Here is a 22,112-nt window from a genome sequence, read left to right as displayed (position 1 = left end):
TGGCAGGAGTGGATGCTATACAGGGGGAGCACCAAACTGGATATCTCTAGAGTGATCTGTCCCTTATTCCTGTGTTTCTCAACCTGTGGTACACGTACCCCTGGGGGTACGCAAAACATGGGCAGGGGGGTACGTGGGTGCTGCGTACCCCTCCCTCCCCACACACACACACACACAGCAGGTTGGAAGCGTCTGCCTGCTCAGCCCAGAAGTTCCAGATGCCGCCCCTCTCACTGTGTCCGGTGCACTGGGGCTTTCACTTGCTAGCGTCAGTGTACCAGGGGATAGGGAGGGAGGCCCCGTGCAGGCTGCTTTGCCCTGGGCTGCGGTGGAAAAAGTGGGACTCAGCTCACAGTGGTGAAACCAGAAGTGCCACGATGCGACTTCTGGTTTCACTTTGGCAGGGGGTATGTAAGGTACCAAAGGGTGAGAACGACTGCCCTGTTCAATACCCTTCCTGGCATCCACCATTTATTGGATTAGAGCTACCAAAGGAAACATGTCCAATCATTTTGTTAAATAGCCATTAGTAGATCTATCAACCATTAATTTATCCAGTCCCTTTTTGAACCTGGACATGCTATCTGCCTCCACCACCTCCTGTGGCAATGAATTCTACAAGTTAACAACATGTAAACTACACTACTTAGGTTTAAAGCTGTCACCCACTAATTTCAGTGTGTGCCCCCCCTGGTATTCTGGAGCTTGGTAAACAACAGTTCCCTGTTCACTTGGTCCATTCCCTTTATGATTTTATAGACCTCTGTCATATCCCCCCTCAGCCATCTGCTTTCCAAACTGAACAACTTTAGCCTTTTTTGTCTTCCCTGGTATAGCAACTGTTCAAGGCATCTGATCGTTTTGGTTGCCTTTCTCTGTACCTTTTCTAATTCTACTATATCCTTTTTTAAATGTGGGGACCAGAAGTACACACAATATTCGAGATGTGGGTGCACCATGGATTTGTATAATAGCATAATGAGATTTTTCTGTTTTGTTTTCAGTTCCTTTCTTAATGATGCCCAACATTTTTAATTGGCTCTTTTGGTTGCTACCGCACACAGAGTTGACGTTTTTAAAGAACTGTCTACAATGACTCCAAGGTCTCTTTCCTAATGAGTCATAACAGCTGGTTATTTTTAACACCCTCCAGTGGCCCCCTGAGCTTGGTTCAAGGAATGCATGCTTGCCATAACCTCATTCCCACCCTGGACAATTTTATAATCCTGTCTTCCTCCCTATTTCTTCTTAAACTGGTTCTCTTTCTAAAAGCAGAATTGAATCAGTAGGCACCCAGGTCAGTAAAGGTGTTCTTTGGCTGAGGTTAGGGCTTCCTTTGTTCTTTCACCTAATAATATACACCTCACTCCCAGCACAACTCCTCCACCCTTCCGACAAGTGCCCTAATTCTACCCAGTTCCCCTCCCCCCACCCTTGGAAATTGGGTCACCTTAACCATAGGTATCACAGTGAAATGCAGTGACTCCTACAAACTTTGCCACCATTTTCATGTATTACACAGGACAAACAGCTGAGTTGGCTTGGTTTTCAAAGCTGGCTTAATCCACAGCAAAAACAAGTAAAATATTTAACATTTTAATACATTAAAAAGGCCAAAAGTTGGCTTGATCTGGAGCAAGAACAAGTAAAATGTTTAGGATTTTAATACATGAAAAAGGCCAAAAGGCGGGAGATGAAATTTTCCTCCGTTAACCTGCAATTTATTTTTAACAGATACCTCATAAAGCGTGGTTTGCCTGCCAAGAGCAGCTACCCCCTTTCCTTCCTGAGGTGTTTGTTGCATTACACTTCTAGAAACACGCATAAGGTGAGTAGGAATTGCAGCCCCTTTGGTAGGAGAGTTGAAGTGGTTGCCTGTAGGCTACTGAAGGTATATACGTCCCAGGTACATTGTCTCTTGAGAAACAGGGAGAGGGGGAACATCTGGTTGCTGCAGGCCTCAGCTGGACTCAGCACTGCATTGTTTTCACTATAGGTGGGATTGAAATGTGGACATGTATGTGCAACAGTGGTTTAGGGTTAAATCTGCTACCCAATTTTTAATCATAAACTAACTTGTGCTGATTTAAAGTGGGTGTTGCACTGATTGAAAAGTGTATGTGTATGCATTGCACTGATTGGGGAGGAGGGGTGTTGTGTGTGCATAAAAATCTATTAAATCTCTGTGTGTATGTACATGTGTGTGGTGCCGATTTGGGGGCGGGGGGGGGTGGTTTTAACTTCACATGCAGCAGATTTAACTCTGCTCATAAAGTCGCCTATGTTGACGCACCAGCACAGGCTTAAATTTACATTGCCCCGCCCCCTCGAGAAGTTCGTCCTCCCCCGAGAAACGCCGGGCGGGCACCGCACGCGGCGCGACCCCTGCGGTCAAGGGCATACAACCCCGGGGCCCGCCCTCCCCAGGCCGACCCTGCGCGGGTAGTTGCAACTACAGTTCCCGGAGTACCCCGCGGCCGTGGAGCAGGCCGGGCCCGGGCGCGCGCGGCACGCCGGGAACTGTAGGCCCTGCGGGAGGCCGCGGGGCAGGCTGGGCGCCACGTGACCATGGAGGAGCCGCGCGTTGATTGGCTGCGGTGGGGAGCGTGAGAGTTTCCGGGGCCCCGGGCCGGGCTGCTTGTTTGGATGCTTCCGTCACATCATGGCGACGCGCGGAGCCGAGGCAGCGCGCGGCGGCGGCGGCGTCGGCAGCAGCACAAGCCGCGCGGCGGGGGCGGGGCACGGGCCAGGGCCGAGGCCGGGCCGACGCGAGGCAGCAGCGGTTGGCGCGGGGTCGCTCGGCAGCTCGGAGGTAACGGCTGCCCGCGCGCCGTTATCCCTTCCCGCGCGCCCCTCCCCCACCCGCACCCTGCGCGCGGCTCCGCTCCTGGGGCTGGGGCTGGGGCTGCGGCGCGAGGGGAGCACGTGCCCCGCCTCCAGGCGAGCGGCGCCGGGGCCAGGCTGGGGTTATGGTGGGCGCGGGGCGGGGAGCACTGCTCGGCTCTTCCGCGCCGGGCCGGCCGAGGGCAGCGGGGTCTGGAGTAAGAAGTGCCCTCTAGTGCCTGGTTTTCCTTTGTTTTGGGCAGCTAGGGGGTCTGTGTCTGGGGACAGCGCCGTTCCCACCCCCACTGTCCTGGGAAAATGAAGGACCTGGGCTTGTTTAGTCTGGGGAAAAGGAGACAGGGGACTTAATAGCAGCCTTTAGCTACCTGAGGGGGGTTGGAAAGAGGCTGGACCACCACTCAGTGGTGTTCTCAGTGGTGGCCGATGACAGAACAAGGAGCAACGGTCTCAAGTTGCATCACGGGAAGATTAGGTTGGCTATGAGGAAAAACTCCATCACTAGCAGGGTAGTAAAACACTGGAAGAGGCTACCCAGAGAGGTGGTGGTCTCTCCATTCTTGGAGGTTTTTAAGCCCGAGCTAGACAAAGCCTTGACTGAGATGATCTAGTTGGGGATGACCCTGCTTTGAGCAGACGGTTGGACTAGATGACCTCCAGAGGTCCCTTCCAGCCCTAACTTTCTATGGCTCTATAAAAATCTTGCTGCTGTTGCCGGCCACTTCTTCACAGACTCGTTTTATTTTCCTCCTGGCCTCTACCAAAGCAGCCAGGATGCTGCCAACCTTGAGAAAGCAAAGTTACAAGGCTTGTTTCAGAAGTGCTCCCCAGTAAAGGAGTCACGTTGAATTGAGTAATGGGAAGGCGTTGCCAAAAGTACAGGACTTGTGTCTTCACCTTTGGAACGTGCCCTGTGAATGAGAAAGCAAAGCCATTTCCTTGTAGTGGGTGGGAGGCTCCACGCTGTGCTCGGGTGCTGTTTTGTTTGGTCTGGCCTTAGAAACGTGGGGCTTGCCTGCTTTTTTTCCAGAAAGGTCCGTGGATGGATGGCAAGCAAGTAGGGTTATCATAAAAACAGAAGTGGAACCTGATTGAGGGGAAGTGAGTCATATTGTTCAAATGCATTTTTTGTCTCACATAAGTAGCTAAGTAGGAGATTGGTTTGTTAAACATTCAGTGCTTCATTTCTCAGTTAAGGTCTAAGAATTCAGGTTCTCTGGGTCCTCCAGAAACACCATCTGCAGATTTCCTCCCAGAGAGCTTGAATTCTGAAATCTTTATATTGCATAAAAAAGATGGCACAAAGCCCATTTTTCCTTTGCAGGTCACCTTTACATGTGCGGATTTGAAATACAAATGTAAGTGAATTTCAGTAAGTGAATGAGTTCATGTCAAAAGGACTGTCAGAGGGGAAAAATACGTTTTGTAGGCCATAGAGGAAATAAGATCTTGTTAAAATGTATTTCCAACAGGCAGAAAGTTTCGGAGGATCTCTGCCAGCCTACTTTGGATCAAAGAAGTGTTTAGCAAGGGGGGGGAGAAAAACCCTGCCTTTTAATCAATTTGGAAATGTCTTCCTGTTAGGATTATGTAGATTACCAACATATCAGGAACCTGGAAGTGCTACTGTTTATAAACAAAAATGAAACTGCCTTTTTCCTTTTTTGGTCTAACCTGAGAAATTAAAGTAAATCATATAAATACAATGGAGCATTTTTTTTTTCAATTTACTTCAGTGGTCTAAGCATAGGAGCACAATAGTTTGGAATACAGTTGTTTGGAATACAGTTTTTCAAGTGTAGTCAGTTGGCCATATCCGTGGAAGTCTGTTTTTTTAAAGAAAAACCACAGGGTATAAATAATAATACTACCATGCTCATAATAGTTTAATCCAGTTAAGTGTTAGCAATAGAACAGCCCTAAAAAGAACATTGCAAAAAGAGAGCTGCAATAAACTGGTTTTACATTCACTTGCCTTGTGATAAGTTGGTGGCATGAGATCACAGAACAAAGGTTTTGTTTCCATAAATTTTCAACTTAAATTTTTTGTGCATCATAGATTTATATTAAAAATATGTAGGTGAAATTGCCCTTACAGTTGTTGACACTCTGAAGGTAACTCCTTTGTGTAGGCTGAATATTTACAGTGGCGTTAGATGATTCTTTAACTGTGTCCACATTAGGGAAAAAGAGACATTAACATCTTGTTAAAACTTATTTTGGATAAATCATGTCAGTTTTCACTTGTTAACAGATCAAGGTTATAGCTGGGTAAAGGAAGCGTAGGGGTTTTTTTACCGTTTCTGTAATGGGTGATAATATTTACCTACCTTTTCACACTAGATTTTAACATGGCTAACACATGGTAAAACTACTCTCCTTCCTTCCCCCCCCCCCCCCCGCCTTAGTGTGGTGAGGCACCTGGATATTCTGTACTCAGTAAACAAGTACAGAAAGGTTGAAGACGGTGTGGTCAACTGAGCAATATCCTTCAAGCATGCCTTCATTGTTTGGACTCTGATGTTTTACCTGTTAGCTTTAGTATTGCTTATGTTGAAGTTCTTGCTGTACCTATTTGAGAATCATAAATTTGAAAAAATCTTTTGGGCCTTCTGTTTTTAAGAACTTTCACTATCTGGGCCTCAGCCCACAACAGCATCTCAGCTTTCTGAAGGCTAAAACTAACCTTTAAAGTTTCACTATTAGTCTACTTGGTAACAATAATTTTAGCAGAAATATAAAGCTATTACAGTACTCCACCTTTTTTGGTTGGAGTGGCATGTACTAGTTTGGTGTGGGCTGGGTGTCCTCAAGTGTTGGGGAAATAGTATGTATAGACAGAGAGATATATAAAGTGTATTTTTGTGTAGTATGTGGTATCTGTGCTCATGAAAGTCAAACATCTGTAGGCTGTATTATAAATACAGGTACTCCTCACTTAACGACCTACCTATTTAACGACCGCGCAGACTTACAACCAGCTCTCCGAGCAGTCGGTACTCCGAGCAGGAGGTCGTTAAGTGAGGAGTACCTGTACTAAAACAAGATTAAATGATCAGATTTGTGCCATACTGTCAAATGTAGCTGGGTGACCTGTGTGTTCTGATAGGGTGTATTGCTGTTTGTATTCAAACAGTGCTGGAAGAAATAGAAACAAAACTTATGTAGGTTTCTGTGGTCCATGACAGTTTCCACTGATAGTGTACCGTAGCCTACAGTGAAGACAGAAGCAGGGAGGGATTGTAAGTCCTGAAACAAGGTCTGGAGAGAATATACTTGTTCAAAGAGATGTCATGGGTTTTAAAACACTAAGCTGATTGCCTTGATATTGGATTGTAGTGAGTATCACAAATGAGCGAGTGAAAAAAGGTATCTTCTTGTTGCCTCTATTTTTACCAATTATCCCCTGTACTAATTTTCCCCTTTTGTGGCCAGAGGTTTAAAAAAAAAAAAAAAAGGCTGATCTCTTTTCACCATACCACTCAGTTTACATCTCATTGAAAACCTCAGAGATAGATGGCTGCATATCAGAGATACCTGAAATAATTATATTTGTAGGGAGGGCTTGCAGAGCTCTTTAACAAGAAAGTATTTGTAATGTGAAACTGCTCAGATTTTGGATTTTATTTCCTATTTTTCAGTAAAATGATCAAAATTCAACATTTTAAACGTTAGCTTGTGCAGGTATGCTTCTGTCAACGATAACAGGTGTTTTTAATGCAATTTTCCTATTTCTCTTGCAATTTAATAAATATTTGTAATGGTTAAAAAAAATTCCACATCTTAATTTTTTATCACAGGCCTTCAAATTAGAAATTTAATTAGACACAAGTATCTTTTAGCCTTAAAGTCAGTTTTGTGGCCAGTTGTTTTGGACTGCCAATTACACAAAATAAAATAGGGTACTTTTAGCTTGGAATAGATGACCTCCAGAGGTCCTCCATTCTAGTTGTACTTTTCTATTATTCTGTCTGGCTATTAAGAGGTTATGCTAATGACTTAAACCTTTTTTTTTCAGTAATAAGAGTTCTAGAACTTGAGTATAAGGACACTAGTATAGATATCTCTCCTCTAGTAAACCTGAATTAATACTTTTTGTTATATTTTTGATCTTATAAGTGGGTAAGAAAATAATGGCATCTTGAGTATGTAAATATCGTCAAATGATCTTGGTGGAAATAAGACTCTTGAAAATACATTTCTTTTTACCTTTTGTTCTTGACTCTTCAGCTTAACATTGAAAGCAGTTTAGTCATTATCTGGTTTTTTTAAATGTGTGTGGCTCCTTGCTGCTCTAGATCATGTGCACCAATGCTTTCAGATTTTACAAATCCAGAAATTAACTTCAGTTTTTACTAACCGCTCCTTTGTATCCCTTAACTAGCCACCTTTTTCAGAACACTGATATAACAAGCCTTGAAGCGTGTTCTGAAAGGTATTTAGTTTTTTACTTGGAAGGTTAGAGCACTAGCTGGGCCCCCAGAAACATGAATAATCTTAAAAGAACTACCCAGTTTTGATATTGCCTAGCTATTTACAGAGAACCCATTTATTATTTAGATGAGCTCAATTTTGGACTTGAAAATGCTGCTCAGTGCCTAGGGGTGACAGCAGTTTTTAAGTAAGGATGTGTATTTTAGAGCCCTTTTTTCAGGGGGGACGACACAAATGTTAAGGCTGAAACAGGTTTATTTTTTAATAGTCCTGCTGTTGGCCTCTTGTAATTCTGACCATTCATCAAATGTGTTTTTCAGCATGTTGTATAATAAGGTCACACTTTGTTGAAGACCCAAGGAATAGCAAACCTTGCTTCTCTCATTCTCCAACAGGTGCAGAGCAGTGTAGATAAAAATCAATCATTTACTTAGAGCAGATGCATTATTTGCACAATTTTCAGGAAGATCTTTTTCTTCATCTAGACCGTACTTCTGCCTTACACTGCTGTATAATACATGCATAATTATTAGAAAGCTATAAGGTATTGTGCAACTCTTACATTTGCAAAGAGTCTCTCTGCCGTTGGATGAGGAATGAGTGCCATAAGTTTGACTTATGAGAGTAGATGAAAACTTTTGGTTTTAAAATGATTAGATTTTATATTACAATATAATGTTTTTGTTTGGTTGTTTGTTCTTTAAAGCAAATTTCACATAACTTCTGTTTATGACAAGTTTGGTGAAGTTTAAGTAGTTTTAATAACAACTATTATTAATTTGAAAGTTTGTTACATGTATTTAGCTTAAACCTGTTATTTATTAGTTTAAACTAATATAAAAGATACGCAATTAGAACAAAAATGAGTTTGCATTCATTTTTGCAACCCCTAAGTCTTTTATAAAAATGGGTTTAAGATCACAATTTAAGATTACGCCAATATGTATGCAAGATCTTTAAAAATGTGGAAGGAGATATATACTCTTACAAAAGAGTACATGATCAGTCTTCCTCAAACTCTGTCACCCTTGTGAGCTAGGCCAAAAGGGACCTCTTGGGCTGGACCTGCCAGTGGTGAGGTTAACACAGCTGTTGCTTGTGCCCCTTCCCCATCCCCCAACACTTTGGGTTCTGTTGCTTGGAATTTGGCAGCAGACCCTGGAACCATAACCAGCTGGCACCAGTGAAATGGTTCTGCAAGCTGGGTATGGTAGGTTGTGTGATCATTTGGGGAACAGCTGCATTGCTACCACCCTGACATACATGTGCTGTGGTTTTCATTATTGGTAAGCCCTTTATCACTTAAAAATAAAAACCCCACATATCCACATAGTAGAAGTGGTTCTTAATTGTCTTTAAATGCAACTGCGCTCTCAACCATTAAAAAAAAAATAGAGTTTTGACTGATGGTGCTTCATTTCTGGCAGAATAACATCTACCATTAGTTTCCCAAATCCCGATTTATTTATTTTTTTCCCTCTTTTTCCCCCACCCCCCCTTTCTTTTAGTGTTTCTTTTTATTTTGTTAATTATTTGTAGTATTTAAGTGTTAAACTTTTAATTGTATCTAAAACTAATGTATTATAAAATGGCTGTCAGTTATTAATAGGGTTGCAGCAATAAAGATTTTCTTGGCTGATACCAATAGCCGATTATTAACCAACTGTATCAGGCAATAACAATTGGATAGCCGATTTAACTAAATTAAACCTTTTTTGGTGCACTCCAGCAGTCTCCTACATCACATGTATCAGTGTCCCAGCGCTTAAAAATGGCGAAATGGTGGTGGGATGCTTGAACTGAAGCTTGTCAAATGAGCTTTAATTCATGCACTGCTGCCACCATTTTTAAGCACAGGGACACTTTTAAGTAGAGCAAGGTGAGGGTGGATATGGACTGCCTGCTGTGGGCTCGGGGCTTTCTGCCCTGCTGCCTTTGCCTAAGGAGCCCCTTGCCAGCCGTGTGTCCTCTGCCTGCCCAGCAGTGGGGCGCATAACTCGCCACCCCCACTGCTGACAGGCAGGCGGGGGCACATGGCCAACTCAGGGCTCCTGAGGGAAAAGCAACAGAATTGAGAGCCCACAGTGAGCATCCTTCATCCGCCCCATGCACAAATCTTGGGGGGGCCCATGCCTCTCCTGGGAGGTATGCGCAGTAGTGGGGAGCAGCCCCCTGCACCCCATGGATAAGTCACTTGTGGCTCTTTCCCACTCCCCTCCCCCAGATCCCATGCACCACCCTGGCTGGGTAGTGCCTCCTGCCCCACTCCCTTCCTCGCTGTGGGGGGCCTCGATCTGCCCCCTCCCACACACCCCTTCCCTCCATAGACCTGCTTGCAGGGAGCTGCTTTCCATGCTGCCCAACTGTGTTCCTGGCCACGTGCGTGTGTGAAGCCGCACACATGCATGCAGTGCCTCCTGCTCTTGCTCCTGGTAGCCCCAAGCAGGACCGCTTGCAGGCTAGAATGCTGCCCACCTGCTCCTGAGGGAACCCAGGCATATGGGGGCACCAGCCCCACAGAGGCAAGGGAACCCAGGTGTCCAGGGCCCTGGTCAGAAGACATAACTATCAGTAAACCTTATCGGTTACAATAGCTAGTAATGTCATTTCCCCTTTAATCGGTGCCGATCCAATAGGCTATCAATATATCAGTGTACTTCTAATTGTTAAAGTTCTCTTTGCATTTGCTGTGGCCATATAGGAACAGGATGTCATCTAGCTATACCATATCTTAAGCTTACTTATCATCACGGATTGTTGAGATGGGGGTTAAGTATTCAAGAGCGTATAATATGATTCAGTAAACTAGAAAAAAAATACTCTGGTTGGTGGGGGTCAGAACTTGTGCTTTTAAAATGTCATTGTACATAAACCATAAAAACTGTTTTTGAATTTAGCTATCTGCTGTTTTTGGATTTCTTAGTAATTCCTAGGTTTACACATTGACTGTAGAGTGCTAGATGGTTTGTGATTTCTCTTAAATTTCTTCAAATATGCTCCAAACGTAGTGTTATATTTGCAGATTACCTTAAAATTCCTTCATTTATCTGCATGTACTTTGCATTTAAGATTCTGTTTACTTTTACAACTGGATCAGCTATTATCTTTATTCTAGTACAGTAATCAGAACTAGTTGCATCTTTTTAATATTTAACAGTTGATGTAAAAATTAAAGGTTAGCATGAAAATCTCTTTAGTATACAACTCATAGCTTCTAGAATGAGAAGCTACTGCAGCTAATTCTTAATTTGATTAATCCATAATATAATGATCTTTCGGTGTCATTCTGTATGCCACTTCGCTTGCAGGGTTTTTGGTTGTAGCCGTGTTGGTCTAAGGCAGTGGTCTTCAACCTTTTTAAAGTGAAGATCACTTTTTTGAAGTAAAGGGGCAACCCAGGATCTACTATGCGACCTCCCCTCCCAGCACTGCTACCCACTCCAAGCACAGCATAGTCCAGCCACTGCCAGGAAGAGCCTGGTAAAGCCCCAGCCCACAGCAGGAGCCTGCCCTGCCCTGCATGCAGATGCGGGGGCACACGCCCCCTGCACCTCTGGGCTCAGTCCTCCCACCCCCCTGGGGCCCCACGTACCTGACCCCTTTCTCCTGCCTCTGCCCTGCATCCTCCCTCACTGCAGGGGCCTCAATCTGGGCCCCCCCAGCCTCAGATCGACTCTCTGAATCTCCGTGATCAACCAATTGCGATCAACTGGTTGGTGACCACTGATCTAAGGACATAGGCAGGCACGCTTCTTTGGGTATAGATGTGATATCTTTTATTAAACCAGCTGAGCAATTGGAAAAAAGTTCTTTGCAAGCTTCTTTAGGCCTAGGGGAGTCTCTGCTGTATGCCACTTTAGCTTTCCCACACAGTTCCACCTCCCCAGGTGAAGTCCTGTCTAGATTTTTCAAGCATCTTTATAAGAATAATTACTAAACATTAGCTCACCTGTTACTACCTGAACATACCTACAACAGTTAGTCCTGTCTACATATTGCTAATAGTAATGTTTCAGTTGCTTTGTATATAAAATCTGCTTATATGATATGTCCTATATCGGTTTTCTAAACATTTTGACTCTAGTTGGCAGTTCATGTTGATACAGGCAATTTTTGGCCACCTTGCTTGTTCATACTTTAAAGGTGGGGGAGAAGAAGAGGAGTAGAAGTTTATTTCAAATTTTTCTTGTTAACTGACCCAGCTTCTTTTTTCCTTTTCTCAAGTTTGTGATTGATGCCATGGAAGAAGCTGGATTTTGCGAGACTGCCATCAATACCCAGGTTCAGTTGGTGAATAGCAAATGTGCTGAATCTGACTCAACTTTACAGCATCCACAGTCCAATTGTGATGGCATGGAAAGTACAGGTACATTGGAAGAGGAAGACTATATCCCTAAGAATGGGAAGCTGTTGGGATCAACATGCTGTACTCGAGAAGCGCGTGAGGAGACCCCTGGAAGAGAAGAAGCCCGTACTGACCCACCTGATGGCCAACAAGATCCAGAGAGTGACAAAAACAAAGAGAAAACCTTAGGTATGCTCTGCTTAGGGAAAGGGAAGAGTGGCTTTGAAACTAAAGCAAATTGAAATGTTGAAAAACAGGTGGTTTAAATGTTTCCTTATGGTGTAACTTCTTATTTTGTCCACAAACTCTAACTCGTTCTCATTATCTTTAATTTTGTCATTCGGGGGGGGGGGTTGTTTGTTTGTTTGTTTGTTTATCATGTTGTTTTGGAGGAGATGGGAAAAAGTTTCTAAAGGATCACTGGTTAAAATTAAGTAAAAATGTGTTGCTTGTCAATATGTTACCGTGTTTCTCCACATTTTTTAATCTAATACTTACCACTGTGATGTTTAACTTTCTGGTTGTTGAACTGTACTTCCTGTACTTCAGTTAGTCATTCTTCAGGGAACTCTTTCAAACTATTTTGTTGTATGAATATTGCTTCATGAATATTTATTTTAGAAAAGAATATTTTCTATGCTTTATTAATAAAATACTTGACTTTTAGACCTTGGTTTTCAGGATTCTTTCCATCTTCTGAAATAAATCATGTAAGGCAAAGAATTCCTTGTGGTCCAATAATTTGTGCCTTTAAACTGTGTAGTTACATATACAAGAGTTCTAATTACATGTGTTCACTTACCTTGTAGTGGTAGGGTTAGAGTGTTGGTGTAGGCAGGATGGTCCAAGAAATATGAGAGGTAAGGTTATATCTTTTATTGTCTTAGTTGTATAGTTGGGAGAGAAGTTAGAAAAGCTTTTGGGCACACCCTTGCGTATCTTGTAGTGAACTACTAGTTGGCATCCTTTAGTGGAAAATTATGCAGCTACTATACTGAAGTGCAATAACAGTAATTTCCTTCTAAGGATAAACTGCTCTTACAGTGTTTTTCAATATTTTGGATTTTTTCCCATCCATAGGAAAAGAAGTGTTATTATTGATGCAAGCCTTGAACACGCTTTCTACTCCAGAAGAAAAGTTAGCAGCTCTCTGCAAGAAATGTGCTGATCTTGTAAGTAATGTGTACAGCTAAGCATAGCGAGTGCACATGTCTAACATTGTAGTAGCTGAAAATTTACCTTGGAGAAACCATTATAGTGCTCTTTTGAAGAGAATGAATGGATGTTATATAACCTGGAATACTAAAGGGGGTGGGGGTTGTGGGAGGCGTGGTTTTGTTTTGTCTTTTTAAATACAAAGGTGTTTGAAGCATTCAGGCTCCTTACAGGTGCTGTTACAGTCAAAACACTTAAATCGCTTCTGCTTTTACCTGTCTGAACGAGTTGCCTTCTATAAACTAAACACATTTAATTAGTATGCTGATATTGAAACTTTCTTTGTGTTGTATTAATATTAACAAAACCATCATCTGGAGTTAACTGCAGTTTTCTAGAGATGGATGATAGGAATATGGGAAGGTTCCATATTAGATATTGTTTTAAATGTGCTTATTGATGTGGCTGTACAAACTGTTTAGTTCAGAAGTGTCAAACTCACCCTCACCTTACAGTCCAGATCTGAATCCAATGGCAGTTAATGTGGTTGTTGCTTGCCCCGCCACTACAGAAATGCATCCCCAACAGAGCTGTGTACTTGGAAATTGGGTGGTGGGCACCAGTACATTGGTCCGGTATCAGATCAGCACCAACCTAAAGAAAATTGTCTGTATGGGAAATTGGCCTGATAGCAGCCAAATTATTGGACATAAAGGCCAAGAGAGCATGGCATGGGGGCAACATGTGCCCCCACATCTGTGCGGGGCAGGATGGGACCAGGGCTGCGCCAAGCTCTTACCAGTGGGTAGACTGGGCTAGACTGCGCTTGGGGCAGGCAGTGGCAGTGCTGCGAGGAGGCTATGGTGAATTTTGTGGTGGCTGCTGCACCCCCCCGCCTCAGCCCGCCCCACCCATGCCCTCCCAAATGAGCGGTGGGAGCTACCAGGTAAGCTTTGTGCAGCTCTAGAAGTCACCCCCCCCTCTTCCTGTGCCCCCTGGACAAGCCACAGCTCTGTCCCATGGCCCACCCTACCCTGACTAGTCAGCACTTGCCCCAGCCCCACTCCTCCCTCACTGCAGGGGCCTTGATCTGCCCCCCACGCCCCTTCCCTACCCTTCCACCACAACAGATTTACCGTCTGCACACAGCTCTCCAAGCTGCCAGGCTGCATATTGGAAATTGAATTGGTATCGATCGATATGCCTCCTTAAAAATCAGCTATCGGTATCAGCCCCAAAAAATCTCTATTGGTGCACTCCTAGCTATAACCACACTAAACTGTAATGTAAGGAAACCTGGATGACATAAAAATGGTGTAGTCTCCCTCATTACATTGTCGACTATGGAGAGAGATGTTTTACAAAGCAGCCTTGTGAATATGTACGTAGTGTCATAACATTCTGGAAAAGTTGAGTTCCTGACTCAATTTAGTTTTTTACTTCAGTGGTCTGGTTTGCTACTTAGGGGTCAAAATGCAGCAGGAGAAATAACTGTTCTTATAATGTCAACAAAAATAGTGACTGGGAACAAAACTGGACTGAGTCTGAGAGAAACATTTCCTCCTGTATCTGTATTCAAATCTGGTTTTAATCCTCAGTTCTTTTTAGATGTTTTTAGTGCAGCCCTCCAGGAAAGTCCAACTTCATCCAAGTCTAAAGACCATGTTATACTGTTGCAGAATCATGAATTGGTTAGAATTCAAGTTACTGTGGACAGGGGCCATTTTTTTGCGAGTGATCAGTTCTCATCTCCTAATCATGATGGCCAACAAGCAGTGTGGAATGAAATCTTTCCTGCAAAAGGAAGCCTAACGTCTGTTGTCAGGATGATAGTACCTCTAGTGCAGCTGAGTTTTACACATCAGGGCAAGAGAACTTTAGTCAGCTTTCTAATCGGGGAACAGTTAAATCATGAGAAGTTTGAATCTCTCTAACTGCAAGGTTTTGTCCACCTTTTCTTTCAAAAGGAGGTATCCAGAAGCCAATATGCCTTCTCCCAGAGGTGACTTTCCAGTGACTACTAGGGATGTAAACAGCGTTTAAAAAATTATCCATTTGACCTCCTCTAATTACATTGGTTAAATGGTTAACTGATAGCACATACATAGTTTAGTGGCTTCTGGCAGGAATGGCCCAAGCCCTGGCCCCAGCCCCTAATGTCTTCACTGTGCCGCCAGTGCTGTCTGGACCCCAGGTTGCTGGCAGGGAGCCACAGGCAGGGGGTGGCAGATGCAGCTGAGCCATTAGGGGGTGCTGCCGAGCTCTGAAGCCTTGGCATTCCTTTGCCCCCACAGGTTGGAGCTGTGACAGAGCTGGGCTGGGGCCACTAAAAAAAATTTGGAAAATTAATGTTTCTGTCATTTCAAAAATGACAGGAACCAAGGGCAGTAGGACCCAGGGGAAGTCCAGCGGGCTCCAACAACAAACCAAGAAGGATGGCTGTGCCTTAAGGAAATGATCCTTCAGGCACAAAGCAAGACAATCCCCGAGCGAGGCAAAAGAGGGAAAGGGGCCAGGAGGCTTCCATGGCTGACCAGAGAAATCCAGGGCAGCCTAAGGGCCAAAAGGGGAGCACATAAAAAGTGGAAACAAGGTGAGACCACTAAAGATGAATATACCTCCTCTGCTCGTGCTTGTAGGGAGGCAGTTAGATGGGCCAAAGCTACCATGGAGCTGAGGATGGCAACCCAAGTAAAAGACAACAAGAAATTGGTTTTTAGATATATTGGGAGTAAAAGGAAGGCCCAGGGAGGAATAGGACCCCTGCTAAATGGGCAGAAACAATTGGTGACAGACAGGGGAGACAAAGCTGAACTCCTCAACGAGTTCTTTTCCTCAGTGTTCCTAAGTGAGGGGCACGACAAGTCTCTCACTGGGGTTGTAGAGAGGCAGCAGCAAGGCGCCAGACTTCCATACGTAGATCCTGAGGTGGTGCAGAGTCACTTGGAAGAACTGGATGCCTTTAAGTCGGCAGGCCCGGATGAGCTCCATCTGAGGGTGCTGAAGGCACTGGCCAACATCACTGCAGAGCCACTGGCGGGAATATTCGAACGCTCGTGGCACACGGGCCAAGTCCCAGAGGACTGGAAAAGGGCTAACGTGGTCCCCATTTTCAAAAAGGGGAGGAAGGAGGACCCGGGCAACTATAGGCCAGTCAGTCTCACCTCCATCCTTGGTAAAGTCTTTGAAAAAATTATCAAGGCTCACATTTGTGAGAGCCCGGCAGGGCAAATTATGCTGAGGGGAAACCAGCACGGGTTTGTGGCGGGCAGATCGTGCCTGACCAATCTAGTCTCTTTCTATGACCAGGTTACGAAACGCCTGGACACAGGAGGAGGGGTGGATGTCGTATACTTAGACTTCAGGAAGGCCTTTGATACGGTATCCCACCCCATACTGGTGAACAAGTTAAGAGGCTGTGATGTGGATGACTACACAGTCCGGTGGGTGGCGAATTGGCTAGAGGGTCGCACCCAAAGAGTCGTGGTGGATGGGTCGGTCTCGACCTGGAAGGGTGTGGGCAGTGGGGTCCCGCAGGCTCAGTCCTTGGACCGATACTCTTCAATGTCTTCATCAGTGACTTGGACGAGGGAGTCAAATGTACTCTGTCCAAGTTTGCAGATGACACAAAGCTATGGGGAGAAGTGGACACGCCGGAGGGCAGGGAACAGCTGCAGGCAGACCTGGATAGGTTGGACAAGTGGGCAGAAAACAACAGGATGCAGTTCAACAAGGAGAAATGCAAAGTGCTGCACCTAGGGAGGAAAAATGTCCAGCACACCTACAGCCTAGGGAATGACCTGCTGGGTGGCACAGAGGTGGAAAGGGATCTTGGAGTCCTAGTGGACTCCAAGATGAACATGAGCCGGCAGTGTGACGAAGCCATCAGAAAAGCCAATGGCACTTTATCGTGCATCAGCAGATGCATGACGAATAGGTCCAGGGAGGTGATACTTCCCCTCTATAGGGCGCTGGTCAGACCACAGTTGGAGTACTGCGTGCAATTCTGGGCGCCACACTTCAAGAAGGATGCGGATAACCTGGAGAGGGTCCAGAGAAGGGCAACTCGTATGGTCAAGGGCCTGCAGACCAAGCCCTACGAGGAGAGACTAGAGAAACTGGACCTTTTCAGCCTCCGCAAGAGAAGGTTGAGGGGCAACCTTGTGGCTGCCTTTAAGTTCATCACGGGGGCACAGAAGGGAATTGGTGAGTATTTATTCACCAAGGCGCCCCCGGGGGTTACAAGAAACAATGGCCACAAGCTAGCAGAGAGCAGATTTAGATTGGACATTAGGAAGAACTTCTTCACAGTTCGAGTGGCCAAGGTCTAGAGCGGGCTCCCAAGGGAGGTGGTGCTCTCCCCTACCCTGGGGGTCTTCAAGAGGAGGTTAGACGAGTATCTAGCTGGGGTCATTTAGACCCAGCACTCTTTCTTGCTTATGCAGGGGGTTGGACTCGATGATCTATTGAGGTCCCTTCCGACCCTAACATCTATGAAACAGTGGGGCCTGCCGGGCCCCACCCCCCAGTCCGGGTTTCTGGGCTGGGAGCACATGGTTGCCCCGGCGGGGGAAGCTCAGTAAGTGAGGGTGGGGGGGGGACCCTGGGCAAGGAAGGAGTGCGACGGGTGGGGGGGAAGCAGCCCCTCCCTGCCGCATGCCCAGTGCCCCATGCTGCAGCTGCTTGCAGCCCGCATGGGGCTGCCTGTGCCCGCTCTAGACACCCCCATGCGGGCTGTGAGTGCCTGCAGCGTGGGGCGGAGGAGGGGCCACTTCCCTGCTGCACTCAGCTTTTCCCCTCGCCTGCCCCATGCCCGGCGCCCTGTGCTGCAGGCTGTCTGGAGCAGGCACAGGCAGCCCCAGTCAGGCTGCAAGGGGCTGCAGCATGGGGTGGGGAGGGGCTACTTCCCCCACACTCAGCACCACCTTGTAACCTGGCCCCAATGCTAGGCTGGCAGTGGGGCGGGTTACAAGCTGGTGCTGAGTGTGGGGGGGAAAATTGACCCCTTGCTTGCCCCATGGCCAGCGCCCCGTACTGCAGCCATCCACAGCCCGCATGAGGCTGCCTGTGCCTGCTCCAGACAGCCCCGCACAGGCTGCGGGCGCCTGCAGCAGGGAGTGCCGGCCATTGGGCAGGCAAGGGGCCACTTTTTCCCACGCTCAGTAACAGCTTCTTCCCTGATGGCGAGCAGGAGGTCGGTGCTGTGCGCTGCCCCCTGCCTGTACTGCAGGGCTGGGGGGCACTGGGTGTGAGCGGGCAGGGAGCCAGTGGGAGCACAGGTCCCGCACCAGTGTCCCAGTGCCGGTGGGACCCAGATCAGGGTGGCAGGAGCGTGGGGTCCCAGCTGGCAGGGGCTCTATAGAGCTGAGCCAGCTCCCCCCTTCCTGCTGGTGCAGCCCAGCCTGGCTCCACAGACCCCTGCTAGCCTGTGCCCCAGTCTGGGCCCCACCGGTGCTGGCCCTGGGATATAAGACATTGGTCCCAAGATGGTGACCAGGGGGTGGGGCACTTGTCAAGGGGTGGGGCTGTCCATGCAGCCTTCAACAGCCTGCCATAACTGGGTAAGTGGCCTTCCGCCCAAAATAATTGCCCTCCCTTGCCTCAGACCAAGCCATCTGTGCACTCGGTCATGGGTGGGACAGGGAATGACCCAGCATGCCTGGCAGAGGCTGCCCCACTTGGACCACACCCTGGCCTTCCCACAGGGTGAGCTGGGGAGGGCCTGGCATGGTAGCATTGGAGTAGCCTTCCAGGTCCAGGCCACAGTGGCATGAATACAGTGGGAGGTGCAGGGAGCCTTTTGTCCTGCTCAGGCCCCGCCACTGCGGGAGGAGCAGGTAGACCCCCTGTGGGGCCACTGTGATGGGTAGCCCCCATCTGACCCCTGTGGGGGAGCCTGGCACCTCCCTTCCTCCCTCCCCGTGGTGGCAGGCTCTGGGCACAGGACATGTCCACATTTCCAGCCCCTGCCTATGGCAGTGAGGGGAAGCTGTGGCTTTGCAGCTGGGCAGCACCCCCCTACTGGCTCAATCACAAATGGCACCCCTTGCCCACAGCTCCCCACCAGCAGCCTGGAGCCCAGGCAGCGCTGGGCACATAGTCAAGCCATATGTGGCCAGAGTCAGAGCTGTTCTTGATGGAGGTCACTAAATGGAAAGGGATATAAATACAATTATCATTTAACTGTTTACATCCCTACTAGTTCCTCAGAACTGTCCAGAGGAGCAGGGAACAGATACAGATCATGTTTCTGTTTTCCTCGGAATGGCTTATTGTTCTCCCTTTACAATAGGATCTGCTTTCCCAATGGTTGATTTTTATAATGTAGCCAGAGCAGCTTAGGTTAACTACCTGGCTGTTGCGTAATGTCATGTGAAAACAAATTCTTGGAGGGTGTGATTTTTTTTTTTTTTTTTTTTTGGGGGGGGGGGTTTTGTTTTGCTGGTGTAAGATCTTCCGCATTTCTTTCCTATTTTGGGACCTGGCAGAAGTTCAAGTAGTGATGCAAGAAACAGTGTACCTCCATCAAAACTTGTATTGCATGTGCTGGATTTTATACAAATGTCTGATCAAAAGCTTCACAAATTCCGTTTTTTAAAATGCCAATACTTGTGCTATCTGACTGTGCCACAGGCAAGAAGAGAATCTCTTTATGTTGGAATATCAAACTTTTTTTTAGAACTGCATCTTTACTTCATCCTCTGAAGATTTATCACAAATTGCCATGAGACCTGTATTCAGCTTTTAATGCCTTGACCTAGCATCTTTTTGAATCCTGGTATGTCTTCTCCCTATTGGACAGCTTTCCTCATTATCAGTCTCCACCTGTAAGTGTAAGAGCTTGGAGTATTATCTATTGAAGAATAATGTAGCACACTTCATAGTTATATGGTGATTCTTCAAACACATCAGTCTTTTTCCAGTACTTAATGTAGTTTTTTACAGAACCCAAGAAATTATATGCTCCCTTGTGCAACAACATCTTGTCCAGGAAGTTCTGGTATACCTTAGATATACATAAAACCATCAAGATCTGTATCATTCGGCTAAATGTGTGCTCTGTTTTCCACTATCTCAAGAAAATGGCATCAAAACCTACTATTTTAAGATTCTCTAGACAGAGCATCCAAAAAGCATAGAAAATGTTGTCCACAGAAAATGTCAACTTATAACAGCTAACTTTATAAAAGGGTGTGTGCATCGTGGTGCTTCTGCTAGTAACAGCACAGCCAATGCAAGCAGAACCTACAGTATACCATAGGAAGACATCCCAGTGGCATTTGCAGTAGGCTCTGCCCTAGCATGAGGCAGGGAGAAGCACATAATTAGATGTGCATGCTATCTTCAGGGTATTTTAGATAAGTGGAATTTCCTTCCCTTCATGCCTCTTTGTCTTTCAGGTCTTTTCCATCTGATTTTGAATGTTTGCAATTCACCACACTGTCCTTCCCTACTACTGGCTGGAGTTCCGAAGGGCTCTAGTGTGATTGAGTCGTCCTCTCTGATTCCCTCCATGCTTTTGTCCGTGTGCTACCTGTATGGTACTGGGCAGGGGTAAATCAGTGGACACTAGCAAATAATTAAGAGATCAGTTCTGACTCTCACAGTATTGTAGAACCTGAACCTCAGACTTTTCCTGCTAAGTAGAAAACTAATAATTGTTAAGAAGTGTGGCTGTTAGAATTGAGCATTGAGATGTGTCATCCTGCAGAGACCTATGGCTCTGAGCAAAGTGGAGGAAACAATATGGAAATCTATGGTGGTTGTTCTGGATCTCTGATGGGATTGTAAAGTCATACTTCTTCTGTCTCTATACTTCCACCTAGCTTCTGAATTTATTAACAGGAGAGTTTTTGCTCATGATGATGCTGGGTGGCACATCATCAGTACCTATGAAATGGCCTCTGTATTGTCTGGTCAGAGAAGGTGTCTAATGCTCCTATATTCAGGTTTATGGGCCTCTTCAAAATGTTGTGAGGATATTCTTTTCCAATTGCCACATCTGAATAGGGGACTTCAGAATGCCAGTAGGAAACCCAGATGTATCTTTTGATGCCATGTAGCTATACACTGCTATTCTGGACAGCACCAAGAAGAAGTTTAGTTTTGCACTGTGGAGGTGCACAGTGATATCCTGTTCTTATCTGGAAGGGCCTACGGATTAGTAGGTAACTGAACATAAGTGGGACTGACCCTCATAATTGTAATCTGTTATGTGAGGGCAAAGGGGGAACCTTCCCCCAGGGTAGCAAAGGAGGGTGCAGCAGCTGTCTGCTGAGATGAAGCAGCCAGGTACAAGGGTCATAGGCGAAGCTGTGTCTTGTCAGCCTGAAAGAATCCCTAAGCACACATCAGTGCCATCTTAAATCTTGAGCTGGCAGCTTTCAGGTCCTCAGCAATAGCACAGTTTGATATGATTTGTACTACACAGCCTCCAAGCTGTTCTAGGTACACTTAAATTTTCTTTCCCATTTCTCAGCTTCAAGTGTTATGTCTCATGTGGAGGGAAGTAGTACAGGTACCTGTGATGCAGCAGATACGCTACTCCTTGTAAGTGAGTTCTCCATAGGTTGGAGAGAAGCCAGGTTTCTCCAGCATCTCTGCTACTTCAGTTACAAGAATTCCTTGTGCATGTTTGTTTTCTCCTTCTTCTCCTTGTGTTGCTTCCAAAGTACCCACTAATGCTAGTTTCTTTCAGCTGTATCAATGTTTCATTAGCTTTGCAAACATATCTTCTCTAGAGATCCTCTTTTGCTGCCTCTTAGCCGTCATCTATGCAAATACCACCAATCATAGTTTGCTTAAAGTCACACATCCTGCAGATGTGTCTACAGCACAAACAGAACCATAGAAATTCCTTTAAATTGTTCCCTGTAGCCTTGCTATAGGCAGTAGACCCTATAAACAATTTAGCCTGCTGTTTAATTTGCTGGTACAAATGTGTGCTGCTGCTGCTATGAGTTTACTGGGCCTGTGGCCCTATAGTTACTTTGGGCTGGATGATCCCTGGGAGTGGAGGATTCAGGTTGATCCAAAAGGGTAAGTAGCATGCTAAAAATTCTTTATGAACTCTTGGTCTGGCTGGTATCTCCCTATAGAGGGTAACTGAAACTCAGAGAAAGCGAATGCTGGTGGAAGCAGGAGGCTACTTGCTGCTTGTCTGTTTTACGTACATTTTCCAGATGAACCAATGATAGGCATGAGTGTCCTACAACACTGAGGAGAAACAGGGCTGTGTCCCCCTCCCGCCGCCCCCCCCCGGAACATGATGGAATGGCTTTAAGAAGTAGTCCTCTAACATTTCTGCATGCTCATCCAGGAGATGCACAACTTTCAT

The 22,112-nt window shown here is 45.9% G+C and overlaps 1 protein-coding gene across 1 annotated transcript in view; it reads left to right on the top strand.

Moving 5' to 3' along the window:
- Positions 1-2,647: 2,647 nt before the first annotated feature.
- The window catches only part of TXLNG (taxilin gamma), a 34,209-nt gene continuing 14,744 nt past the window's right edge, over positions 2,648-22,112 (top strand). The window contains exons 1-3 of the mRNA XM_006259120.4: positions 2,648-2,812; positions 11,500-11,809; positions 12,701-12,792. Coding sequence (XP_006259182.3) covers positions 2,663-2,812; positions 11,500-11,809; positions 12,701-12,792 — 552 coding nt within the window. The 5' untranslated portion in view covers positions 2,648-2,662. The remainder of the gene's footprint in view (positions 2,813-11,499; positions 11,810-12,700; positions 12,793-22,112) is intronic.

The sequence above is a fragment of the Alligator mississippiensis genome, chromosome 1, assembly GCF_030867095.1.
Source record: "Alligator mississippiensis isolate rAllMis1 chromosome 1, rAllMis1, whole genome shotgun sequence".
NCBI lineage: Eukaryota > Metazoa > Chordata > Crocodylia > Alligatoridae > Alligator > Alligator mississippiensis.
Note: the sequence above shows the minus strand (reverse complement) of the source record. Positions and strands in the feature narration are given on the sequence as shown.